The sequence below is a fragment of the Equus caballus genome, chromosome 29 (genome assembly GCF_041296265.1).
Source record: "Equus caballus isolate H_3958 breed thoroughbred chromosome 29, TB-T2T, whole genome shotgun sequence".
Taxonomy (NCBI): Eukaryota; Metazoa; Chordata; class Mammalia; order Perissodactyla; family Equidae; genus Equus; species Equus caballus.
Genome location: NC_091712.1, coordinates 25906228 through 25919636, shown reverse-complemented (window position 1 = coordinate 25919636; position 13409 = coordinate 25906228). Strand labels below are relative to the sequence as shown.

The following is a 13409-nucleotide window of genomic DNA, read 5'->3' as shown; positions in this document are numbered from 1 at the left end:
GATGGTAAATGTTTTATCCTACAGATACTTTTTTATGCCACAATGACATCTTTTGTATAATATGAGAATTTCAAACTTAAAAGTTGAATTTATCCTTCTTATTGGCCTATACTATTATTTTCAATTATTGTCTTGTTGCTTTTTGTAATATAATGGTGGTCACAGTCTGGGGAAATCAGTATAGCTGAGTAGATTGTTACATAGCCACAGCCTCCTAAAGGTCGGTATTTTGGGTGAACTTGATTTAATGAAATATAGTGAGTTTTATCCTATGGCAAAAGAATCTAATAATAAAGTAGAAAAAGTATTTGGAAAGTGATGCCTACGTTGTAAAGATGGACAATAGTTGTATGCTTTCTTGGTATACTATGCAATGTAGAAAAGACAGAACCACCTGTGTAACTTCTGCTTCTTTGGGCCATTCCAATTAAAGGGTTTTTTCCTTGGTAAAAATGTAATGAGATCTTGAATGTGTGCTTTTTTTTTTTTTTTTTTTTTTGTCTCTTATAAAGTGTACCCTTTCTTAGGGTTTACTTGTGCTTTTTAACACTACCTGTGATCCGTAAGAATGGATCTGTGGAATTCTGATAGTAATGTGTAGCTGCAGCCTTCCCTATGAAGCCTTTCCTGTGGGATTGATTTCCTGTGGAATCTGGAGTCTTGCTTGTGCAGGGGCTCTCATCCCAGATCCTTTCTTCCTGAGCTTAGGGTACAGCCTTCTAGCTGTAACTTAAACCTACTTTTCCTTTCCTGTAATCATTTTTCCTCTCAAGTCTCCTAGTTATTATTATCTTTAGTACTATGACATAATCATAGTATTTTAATTAGCAAACAATAATGTATCTCTGTAAAAATTTAAATCATAAGAGAAATGAAATATTGTGAAATAAAGAAATAAATTCACTCATAATCTTACCATCCTCACCATAGTCTTTTTAATATATTTTGTGTATTTTCTTTTAGAGTTTTCTTTTGTGCATTTTTTTAGCTCAGTTAAAATCTTTGTGAAAATAATGTTAGTTTCCTCAGTGTTATGCAGGCTTTTTATAAAATGCTTATAAACAGCCATATAAAACATTTTTGTACACATTTTTCATGTCTTGAAATTAAAGTATGTAAATGATATAAAAATGACGTACAGTACTTAATAAATGCTGTTTCTATTATGTTATTTCCTTTGCCTCTCTAGAAGTGAAGTAATTGAATCAGTATTTTTCATGAATCGTATTGCTAAATTACTCTCTAAAAGAATTGCATTATAGGGCCGTCAACAGTGTATGAGAATAAATGTTCAGTGCACTCTGAACATTAGGGATTATCTTTTCAGAAAAGCTTTGCTAACTTAGTGGGCAAAAATGCCTACTATTTATTTGTGGTTTTTATATTAATATTCTTTGGATATAAGTGAGGCTAAGTGTTTTCTCATATATTTGTTGCATCTGCTTTTTCTTACTTAAAAAGTCATTTTAAAAATCTTTTTTGAATTGTCTATTCTACTGTTTTTCTTTGTAGAAGTTTTTAATTCCTTAAATTGACTAATTTTTTTGTTAGTTCTTATGTTGAAATTGTTTTTCAAACAGTTTGAATTTATATTAGTGATCAGTAAGGTTTAAGGGTCTAATGTGAATTTTCTCTTTTCCAGTTGCTAAACAATTATTCTTAACACCTAGTCATCCCAAAGAGTAATCTGTCTCTGGTTATAGTCTTTATATTAGATTTAGTTATACTTCTGCTAGCACCTGTTTCTTTCTCACAAGGTAAATCACGCAACTAATATTGTTTCCATCTGTGAGAGAGGTTGCTGTATAGTTAGAAACAAATTATTGCCTGCAATTAGCAAGTGTGTTTGTGCTTTTGCTCCTCCCACCTGTTCGTCACATATTTTTTGAGTTACCATGTATTGAGATTGTGATAGATCCTAGGGTTACAGCCATGAAATGAAGTTTATAATCTAGCAGGAGATAAACGCAATCGCGTAATGGGGGCCGGCCTTGTGGCCGAGTGGTTAAGTTCGTGTGCTCTGCTTGGCGGCTCAGGGTTTCGCTGGTTCAGATGCTGGGCGCGGACATGGCACTGCTTGTCAAGCCATGCTGAGGCAGTGTCCCACATGCCCCAACTGGAAGGACCCACAATTAAAAATACACAGCTGTGTACTGGGGGGCTTTGAGGAGAAAAGAAAAGATAAAATCTTAAAAAAAAAAAAAAACCACCTTAATTGCGTATCTAATTGTGATTGCAATATATGACAAGAAGGAAAGTATAGTCAATTCATATGGCACCTTACCTGACATAGGGATTCAGAAAAATCTTCTGTGAGGTAGTGACTTTAAACAAGGACCTGAGTGATGAATAGAAGGTATCCAGCTGTTAAAGAGGGTTGGGGTGAAGGACAGTATTCTAGGTGGAATAATACAACACATTTAAAGGTGGTGAAGCGGGAACGAGCTTTGGAGTGTTTACAGAATTGAAAGGAGAAAAGGCAACGTTGCTCAGATGGTAAGATATTGAAAAGGGAGAAGGTTGTGGAAGTGAGGGGGAGTAGATCACATAGGGAATCCATTGAAGGGTTGTGAGAGGGCCAGTGATACATTGGACTTGCATTTTTGAAGTTCACTCTGTATATTGGTGGGGGTTAGGTAAGAGTGAATGCGGGGCGACTGTTTAGTTAGGGGGTCACTGAAGTGGTCCTGATGAAAGTTGATGTTCGCTTGCAGTTGACTAATATTGTAGATGGAGAGAGGTTGTCAAATCTCATCAGTATTTAGGAGGAGAAATGGGCAAAATGTGGCAATTGATTAAATATGAGGTTAGGGAGTAAGGTGAAGCTGTCAAAAGGTTATGTCTAGGTGTCTTGTGTGTGCAATAGGTGGTTGAGAGTGTCATTACAAAGATAGGGGAAACTGTAGGAAAAGCAACTGTTGACGTAGATTTTGGACAGAGCTTAAAGTGTCTATGTATTGTGGGAAGTTTTAGATATGGATCCAAGCCAGCTCTGAATAGGAGGTAAATTTAGGAGTCACTGGTATTTCCTAGTAATTTAGTTAGTAATAGATGTATAGAAAATGAATGAGATTGCCCAGTGTTTAACATGAAATAAGTAGACGTCTTAAGTCAGAGCCCTGAGGAGCTACCACATTTAAAGGTTGGAATAGGTGATCAGAAGGGTGCTGCCAATGAGATAAGAGGAAAATCAGGAGAGTAAAATAATAGAAGACAAGAAATATAGGATCTCATGGCTTATGTTCTGTGTATTTATTCACCATTCTGTCTTAATTTCCTGCTCTTATTTTCCTTTCTAATTTATTTATGTTACTGTATTATGTGCTACAAAACCTCTTTGGGGAACAAGGTAGGGTATGATAATAAATACTCAAGTATGACCTCCAGGAACATATGCTTCACAGTAAGACAATGTCATTGAAACTTATCCTGTTTATTATTTTTACAATTATATCGTCTTGTCAGTAGTGAAAGAAATGGTAGTACTGGCTCTGTGTTTACTTTTGGTTTTCAGTTGTGGGAGTGGTAGGGAGAGGGATCCATAATAACTCTTGAGTACCATTTTGTGTGAATGATAAGAGTAATGAGAATAAGTGGAGCAGTTCCTTCCTTCCAGAATGCAGGTCAGCACATGTGAGAGCATGCCTTCCCACTTGAATCAGCCTTCTAAATTCTTGAGTTTGGCTCTTTAGGAGAAACCAAACCTGACTGACTACAATAATCCCAGCTGATCCTAGACAGAAAGTAAAGGGGTAGAGGGAGATGTTAAAAACTGGGTCCCAGTTCTATGTTGAGCGAATTTTTTGTTTTTATTAATGTAATGTTAAAAAAAATTGTGGCAGGAATTTAAAAGTTAAGTAAAATCCACGTTTTAAAAGTTATCTGGTGCTCTGAGGAAGATTACATATCAAGGAGAATTACTTAGTGAGGAATGTTCTGAAATACTCTTTGTGGCAACTAGTACAAATGCTGCTCCCACATTTTTGGTAGGTTTGAAGTTACAGGGAAGACGTTATTTTTGGTAATCTGAAACGTTTCTTTGTTTCCTTTCTTTTTTTTTGTAGAGATGTGAACTGTGTCCTCACAAGGATGGAGCTTTAAAAAGAACAGATAATGGGGGTAAGTGTGGAGACTTTTGAAAACATTTTTATTGAAAACTGGAGTAGGAGAGTATTTAAAAATTTGTTAGTTCATATTATATCAAATTAAATAGTGTTTACCACTCAAATATTTTTAACAGTAATGGGTCTAATTTATGAATCCTTTTTTAATTGAAATAGAATTTTTCTACTTTGTGGACAAACTCAAGCGTTGTTTGTTTTTTTTCTTTCTTTTTTTCTTTTTTGAGGAGGAGGATTTGCCCTGAGTTAACATCTGTGCCCATCTTCCTCTATTTTGTATGTAGGTTGCTGCCACAGCATGACCGCCAAGGAGTGGTGTGTGTAGGTCTGTGCCTAGGAACCAAACCTGGGCCGCCAAAGCGGAGCGCGCTAAGCTTAACCACTAGGCCACGAAGCCAGCCCCAAACATTGTTTTTTTTAATGCAGAATGATCCACATACTTTTTTTTTTTTGTAAAAGATTTTATTTTTCCTTTTTCTCCCAAAGCCCTCCGGTACATAGCTGTGTACTTTTAGTTGTGGGTCCTTCTAGTTGTGGCGCGTTGGATGCCTCCTCAGCATGGCTTGACAGTCGGTACCATGTCTGTGCCCAGGATTTGAACTGGCGAAACCCTGGGCTGCTGAAGCAGAGCGTGGAAACTTAACCACTTGGCCACAGGTCCGGCCCAACCCACGTACTTCTAACTGAAATCTTGATATCCTTTTATGGATACAATTTCATATGTTATAAATTATTTTTGGAAAAATAAGCCACTTTTCTTTTTTTTTTTTTGTTAGAGCTAAAATCTATTGTTTTAGATTCTTTTTTTCTCTCTTTAGTGTATTGTTAGGTGATATTTCTAGTGAATGTTAATTTTAATACCCTGAGGATCAGTGTTGCTTGAGCAGAAAGAAATGTTAACTTCTGTGTCTAAATTTTGCTATGCTTTCCTGAGAACGCTTGTGTATGTATTTCTCATTTTCATCTCCACTTTTAGTTACCTTTCTCAGAGAAATCCGTGTTTCTTAACTCAGTGCCATTCTTCAATATGTAGACACAAATTTGTTAAACCGTGGCATACTGTGAAAATTAAGTAACTGATGAAGAAACCAAAATGTGGAGCGATAACTACTATTAGTATACTCCTCTGTTTTGGGCAGCCAACTGTAAAGTATTTCTGGCATAGAATAGAATAGTGGCATGAGTAAATAAAAGGGAAAAATACAATGCTTTTGGCTATATGTTTTAAATTTCATGTTTAGACTATGTTATACAGTCATATTGTCCAAAAATTTTTAAAAATATTAAAATCCTTCGTCCTACTTCTGTTTACCATCTGCCCAGTTTCTCAGCAACTTTCCTGCGTCCAACGTAATTGCTGTTAGTACTTTTTTGCATATGCTTCTAGGTTTTTTTTTGCATATAGAAATAAATACGAATAGATGAATATTTTCATCTCTGATTTTTATACAAATGGATGAATATTATATATACTTTCTTGCATCTTAATTCTTTTTACTGAACAATCTATTACCCATAAAGAACTTTTTTTTACTGTATGTTAGGTAATCACTCACCTGTTGATGGACTTTCTAATCTTTTGCATTTATGGCTAATGCTTACATGTGTGTTATTTTGCTTGTATTCAGGGGCATCTGTAGGATTATTAATTCCCCAAAGTGGAAATTTTGGGTCAAAGGGATTTTGCAGTTGATTTTGGTAGATATTCCCAAATTGTTCTCCCTAGTGATTGTACCAATTTATGTTCCCAACAGCAATGAATGAATAAGCTATTCTCCATACCCTTGATAATCCAGTAGGTGAAAATTGGTATCTCAGAGCAGTTATTTTGCATTTCTCTTACTCTGAGTGAAGCTGAGCATATTTTCATATTTTTAAGAGCAATTTGTATTTTCTCTTCTGTGGTCTGTTCATACATATGCTTTTTCTGTTTGGTTGTTGATCCTTTTCCTTTTGATTTGTTGGCATTTTCATAGGAGCCCCTCATACATTAGGCTTTTGTGATATGAGTTGGACTAGTTTTTGCCCAGTTGTTAGTCTTTGCTCGTGGAGCTTTTTACCATGCAGAAGTTTTTGACTTTTATTTAGTTGAATTTATTAATGTTATCTTTCATGGCTTGTGTATTTTGAACCATTAGTTAGAAAGGCCTTCCCTACTCCAAAATTATAAAGGAATTCTTTCATGTTTTCCTCTAGCATTTTTATGGTTTCTTTTTTTTTACAGTTTAATCTTTGATACATTTGGAATGTATCCAGGTAATACAATGTGAGGTATGGATCCAACTTTATTTTTTCCTAGATGCTAAAATGCTACCATTTGTCCCATCACCATTTATTGAACAGTTCATCTTTTCCTCACTGATTTGACATGCTGTCTTTGTTATAGTCTAAATTTGATGTGTATTTAAAAAATTCTAACTCAATTGTGTTCCAAAATTGATTGGTAAGTTATTTTGGAGCCTGGAATGCATTTTCCTGTAGAAATGTTAATTATATTTCTAGACTAGTTAACAAAACCCCGCAATGAACCTGATGTAAAGTATTGATAATGCCATTCTTTAATATCAAATGCCTACTTATCATTGCTGGAAAATATGTTCCAGGTTTTAGTTTAGGTTTTCTTTTCTTTGTCGTCAGAATTGGGAGTTTCTCAATTCAACTTTAAATTTTCTTCATCTCGACTGCTCTATAGTTCTCAGTTGTTAAAGGTAAGTGTTTTAACATAGTGTTGAAGTGTTTTAACATCGTGTGGGAAAGTAGGGTATTATAGGCAAAGGGAGAAGCAAATGATATAGACACAGGTATATCAAGGAATTAAAATGATTGGGAATTGGACTGTAAGGTTTGAGTGGTAGGCCTTCTGAGAGGTGAAGCTGATGACATACGCAAGGTTTTCTTCCCTTCCTCTCTTCCTTGTCCATCTCTTCTTGCCCTTTCCCTTTTCCTTTTTGCCCTCCTTTCCTCCCTTCCTTTTTTTCTCATACTAAGAACTTGATCCTGTTGAATGTTGGGGGAGGCATTGAAGCTGAAGAATAACATGAGATTTCTACTTTAGAAAGATCACTCACATCAGTGTGATGAATGGATTGCAAGGGTATGAGACCAGACCAACTATAAAAAAGAAAAGTGGAGCTGGATCATAAGTGCATTTAACATACTTAAAATCATCTATATGACCTGGGGGAGTTGAGGGAGATAGACAAAAAGAAATAATTTAAATTATAGAGGTAATTCAATCTGCATTTTACTCACTGAGCATATGCTGTAGGCAAATCTATATGAAAATCCCTTGTGAGTGATTGTAAGGCTTTCCCAACCATATTGACAAAGGCGTCAAGTGTGTTATTGAGCAGGTCAGGCAAGAGGTGGTGATGGCTTATTACATTCTTGAAGAAGAAATTTTTAAATGAATTAGGGCCATTGATAGACACTATTTGACAGAAAAGTTAGAAGAACTTATAAAGTCCAGCAGGGTTGTGTATTCAAGATAATGAGCTATATAATGTACTTTCTCTATTGGAATTTTAAGGGATTTTTCAAGGATAGTTTTGCTTATGCTTATTTTTTGCTTTATGCTCTGATGTTAGAATCAAAAATCCACTAAGATAAGACTGCTTTATTGCAGTTTTATTGCAGTAAGTCCAAGGGTATGATGATGAGTGACTGGTTGAAGACAGTATGAGAGATAAAAATGAAGGAATAGACGTCAGAGATAGATTAAGGTGGTAAAATTTTACAGGTATATTTTTGGAAAATGCTTTTATTAGGGAAAAATTTCAAGCATACATAAAAGTAGAAAGGATTTGTAGGTACCTAGCTTTAACATTGATCAAGTCATGGCCAGTCTTGTTTCATCTATCCCCTTTCCTATCCCATTCTTCTGATTATTTTGAATTCTGTGAGCATCTCTAACATAACTAGATATTTGGGAAATGCACACTATAGTATCACACCTAAAAAACTGACAAGGATTTTTTTTAAAAAATTTTTATTGAGTTATGGTAGTTTACAACCTTGTGAAATTTCAATTGTACATTATTGTTTGTGAGTCGTGTTGTAGGTGCACCGCTTCATCCTTTGTGCTCACCCCTTACGCCCCCTTTCTGTTCTTTTTGTCTACATATTTAACTTCCACATATGAGTGGAGTCATACACAGATTGTCTTGTTCTAGCTGGCTTATTTCACTTAACGTAATACCCTCAAGGTTCATCCATGTTGTTGTGAATGGGACGATTTTATTCTTTTTTATGGCTGAGTAGTATTCCATTGTATATACATACCATATCTTCTTTATCCAGTAATCAGTCGATGGGCACTTAGGCTGCTTCCATGTCTTGGCTATTGTAAATAATGCTGCAATGAACATAGGGGTGCATGGGACTTTTGAAATTGCTGACTTCAAGTTCTTAGGATAGATACCCAATAGTGGGATGGCTGGGTCATATGGTATTTCTATTTTTAATTTTTTGAGAAATCTCTGTACTGTTTTCTATAGTGGCTGCAACAGTTTGCATTCCCACCAGCAGTGTATGGGGGTTCCTTTTTCTCCACAACCTCTCCCATATTTGTTACTTTTTGTTTTTTGGTTATTTTTGCCATTCTGTCTTAGTGTAGTTTTGATTTGCATTTCCCTGATGATCAGTGATGATGAACATCTTTTCATGTGCCTATTGACCACCCATATATCTTCTTTGGAGAAATGTCTGTTCATGTCTCCTGCCCATTTTTTGATTGGGTTGTTTGATTTTTTTGTTGTTCAGTTTTTTATATATTATGGAGATTAACCCTTTGTTGGATACATGACCTGCAAATATTTTTTCCCAATTGGTGGGTTTGTTTTTATTTCAATCCTGTTTTTCCTTGACTTGAAGAAGCTCTGTAGTCTGATGAAGTCCCATTTGTTTATTCTTTCTGTTGTTTCCCTTCTCTGAGAAGACATGGTGTCCGAAAAGATCCTTTTAATACTGATGTCAAAGAGTGTACTGCCTATATTTTCTTCTAGAAGCCTTATGGTTTCAGGTCTTACCTTTAGGTCGTTGATCCATTTTGAGTTTATTTTGGTGAATAGTGAGAAAGAATGGTCAATTTTCATTCTTTTACATGTGGCTTTCTGGTTTTCCCAGCATCATTTGTTGAAAAAACTTTTCTTTTTTCCATTGTATGCCCTCACCTCCTTTGTCGAAGATTAGCTATCCATAGATGTGTGGTTTTATTTCTGGGCTTTCAATTCTGTTCCATTGATCTGTGCACCTGTTTTTGTACCAGTACCATGCTGTTTTGATTACTGTAGCTTTGTAGTATGTTTTGAAGTCAGGGGTTGTGATGCATCCAGGTTTGTTCTTTTTTCTCAGGATTGCTTTGGCAGTTTGGGGTCTTTTTTGCCTCAAATGAATTCTCAGCTTTTTTTTCTTGTAACTAATTTCTAGCTTTATAGCATTATGATCAGAGAAGATGCTTGTTATTATTTCAATTGGTTTAAATTTATAGAGGCTTGCCTTGTTTTGCAACATATGGTCTATCCTTGAGAATGTTCTGTGCGCACTTGAGAAGAATGTGTATTCTGCTGTTTTGGGATGGAGTGTTCTATATATGTCTATTGAGTCCAACTATTTTAGCTTTTTGTTTAATTCCACTGTTTCCTTGTTGATTTTCTGTCTGGATGCTCTGTCCAGTGATGTGAGTGGGGTGTTGAGGTCCTGTCCTATTATTGTATTATTTTTGATATCTTCTTTTAGGTTTGTTAATAGTTGCTTTATGAACTTGGGTGCTCCTCTGTTGGGTACATAGATATTTATAAGCATTATTTCTTCTTGATGGAGTGTCCCTTTGATCATTATGTACTGCCCCTTTTGTCTCTCTTTACCTGCCTTATCTTGAAATCCTGTTTGTCTGATAGAAGTATTGTCACACCTGCTTTCTTTTGTTTGCCATTAGCTTGGAGTATCGTCTTCTACCCATTCACTCTGAGCTTGTATTTGTCATTGGAGCTGAGGTGTATTTCCTGGAGGCAAGAAATTGTTGGATCTTGTTCTTTATTCCATCTTGGCACTCTGTGTCTTTTTATTGGAGAGTTCAGTCCCTTAACGTTGAGGTTGATTACTGATGTATGAGGGCTTAATGCTGTCATTCTATCACTTGTTTTCCAGTTTTCCTGCATTTCCTTTGTTTCTCGTTCTGTGTGTTTTGGTCTACCCATTGACTTCTACAGTTTGTTATGCTGTGTTTCTTAGTTTTTTCCTTATTTATTTTTTGTGTCTCTGTTCTGCTCTTTAGTTTAATGGCTACCCTGAAGTTTGTATTCAGAATCTCATGCATAACACAGTCCACTTTCTGATGGCCTCTTATTTTCTTAGTCTAAACTGATTCAGTCCCTTTCCTCCTCCCCTCCTAAGTTATTCTCATCTTATTCCAACTCGTGTTGTTTGTTTGTGGTTAAAGTGACAAGATTGTCTTTGTTTTCGGTGCTTTCCTTCCCTGTATCCTAATGCTATAGTTGAATATTTGCTGTCCTATTTTGAGTCTGTCTATCTGTCTCCTTACTCTGTGTTTTGTGACCCCTTTCTCCCTTTTTTTCTTTTTTCAGATATGAGGGCCTTCTTGAGAATTTCTTGTAGGGGCTGTCTCGTGGCTATGAAGTCCCTTAGCTTTTGTTTGTCTGGGAAAGATTTAATTTCTCCCTCATATCTGAAGGACATTTTTGCTGGATAGAGTATTCTTGGCTGAAGATTTTTATCTTTTAAAGTTTTGAATATGTCTTTCCATTCTCTTCTAGCTTGTAAGGTTTCTTCAGAGAAGTCTGCTGAAAGTCTGATAGGGGTTCCTTTCTAGGTTATTTTCTTCTGCCTTGCTTCCCTGAATATTCTTTCTTTGTCACCATTTTTGCCATTTTTACTATTATATGCTTTGCAGTAGGTCTTTTTACATTGACAAATCTAGGATATCTGAAAGCTTCCTTCACGCACATTTCTCTCTCATTCCCTAGACTTGGAAACTTCTCTGCTATTATTTCTTTGAGCATGCTTTCTGCTCCATTCTCCTTCTTTTCACCTTCTTGGATACCTATAATTCTTATGTTTCATTTTCTCATTGAGTTGGATATTTCTCGGAGATTTTCTTTCTTTCTTTTTTGTCTTAGTTCTCTCTCCTCCTCTGTCAGGAGCCATTCAACATGTCTATCTTCAATTATGCTGATTTGCTCCTCTCTGGTGTCCACACAAGCATTCAGGGAATCCATATTTTGTTTTATCTCTTCCATTGGGTCTTTCATCTATAGTATTTCTGATCGATTCTTCTTTATAGTTTAAATCTCTTTTGTGAAGTAGCTCCTGAACTCATTGAATTATTTCTGTCTATTTTCTTTTATCTTATTGAGTTTTTTGACGATAGCTATTCTGAATTCATTGTCGTTTAGTTTACTTATTTCTGAGTCCTCAGGACAGAATTCTGGGTATTTATTGTTTTCCCTCTGGTCTGGAGATTTGATGAATTACTGGATGCTGCAAGTATGGTTTTTCTGCATTGTGATTTTATTTGGTTGCAGTTACAGCCTATCGCCACTAGATGGGGATTGAGAGCCGTGTATTCTGAGCCCTCGCATTTAGCTGAGGTGGCGCAGCACAGTGCAGTTTGGGGGTTGGGGTGGGGAGCACTTTCTCTTGTCCCCCAACCTGGGTTTCCTGATCAGCTCTTGCTGTCTAGTCTCCTGGCATCTTGGCTTGATGAGGTCATCCCACGTGAAAGTTTTCGCCCTGTTAGACGGCTTCCCTCTTGGCTGCAAGGGCGCTAGGGAGTCATGGGTGATCCTGCAGTCGTGCCACCCCCTCCCCCACTCCTTCCCTCACAGTGCCTCCCAGGGCAACGATCCCAGTCTTTAGGGGAGGGAGCGAGGCTCTCACTTACCCTGTTCCGGGTCCTCCGAGGGGGCTCCAGCCTCTCTGCCCTCTGTCATTTGGCTCCTGTGACTCTCCCAGGATTCCTGTGTTATTAGCATATTTTCTGTTGGAATACGGTTGCTCCTTTTTGTTGTATGTTGCGGGGAGAGAGTCCTGGGCAAGTTCACTCCACCATGATGCTGATGTCAGTCCTGACAAGAATTTTTAAAAACCGTTGAATATCCAGTCATTGTTCACATTTTCTTGATTGTCTCCTAAATATATTTTTTTAATAGGTGATTGAATCAGTATCCAAATAAAGTCCATAAGCTGGATCCAAATAATATGCATATTTTGCTGTTGCTTGATATGTCCCCTGGGTCTCTTTGTAATCTCCTTTCCTCTTCCTTTTCCTTGTCAATTTGCTTATGGAAAAATCGATGTCATTTGCCCCGTAGAGTTTCCTTCCCATAGTAGAATTTGTTGATAGCATCTTATTAGATGGTGTCTGTGTGTGTGTGCATGCATGCACATGTGTTTTAACAAGTTACTTTGTTCCGTGTATTTTCCATACATTTGTAGTTATATGTATCCAGAGGATTGATCATAGTCAGTTTGTTGTGGGAGCAGACAAGAATACTTCATAAATTGTATTCTTTAAATGAGTGAAATATATGGTATATAAACTGTTTTTAAAAAACGAAGATCTCAAATCAATCAAAGTGTTGTATACTTCCTTTGGGAGGTGTATGGTGGTTGGTTACCTTTGTGTGTATGATGTTAGTAGCTGTCGATCAGTATCTGGATCCATTATTTTATTAAGTAGAATTTGAATGAATTGTCATATCATTACTTTATGTATTAGCAGGATTACTTGTATTTTTTTTTGGAGTTTTTTCCTTATCAACTGTTTCATTACCCTGAATTGCAGTTTCTGAAGGAAGGACAGGATAAATTTATTTATTTATTTTTCGTAATATTGAGGTAAAATTCACATAGCATAAAATTAGCCATCTCCAGGTATATGGTTCAGTGGCATTTACTACTTTCACGATGATGATGTGCAACTACCACCTCTGACAATTTCCCAAACATTTTATCTCCCTAAAAGAAGACACCCTATGTTAAGCAGAAACTCCACATCCTGCTCTTTGTCCCCCAGTCCCTAGAAACCACCAGTCTGCATTTTGTCTCTAAGGATTTACCTATTCTGGATATTGGACATAATTCTAGTCATATGGTGTGTGACCTTTTGAGTCTGGCTTCGCTTACTTAGCATAATGTGTTTCAGGTTCATCAATGTTGCAGTCAGTATGAGTACTTCATTCCTCATTATTGATTAGTAATATTCCTCTGTGTGTGTGTGTGTGTGTGTGTGTGTATGTATATACACACCGTATTTTGTTTGTCCTTTCA

At 36.4% G+C, this 13409-nt stretch overlaps 1 protein-coding gene across 29 annotated transcripts in view; it reads left to right on the top strand.

Annotated features, from left to right (window-relative positions):
- Positions 1-13409, top strand: part of MLLT10 (MLLT10 histone lysine methyltransferase DOT1L cofactor) — a 256175-nt gene that overhangs the window by 44340 nt on the left and 198426 nt on the right. For 28 of the 29 annotated variants that reach the window (XR_011433954.1, XR_011433951.1, XR_011433952.1 and 25 more), the window contains one exon: positions 4065-4119. Coding sequence is in view for 23 of the 29 variants with exons in the window: in XM_070255103.1 (XP_070111204.1) it covers positions 4065-4119 (55 nt within the window). In the remaining 6 variants the exon portion in view is untranslated. Of the gene's footprint in view, positions 1-4064; positions 4120-6345; positions 6393-13409 lie in introns of those variants that run through there. The other variant, XM_023632293.2, reaches the window with a different exon arrangement.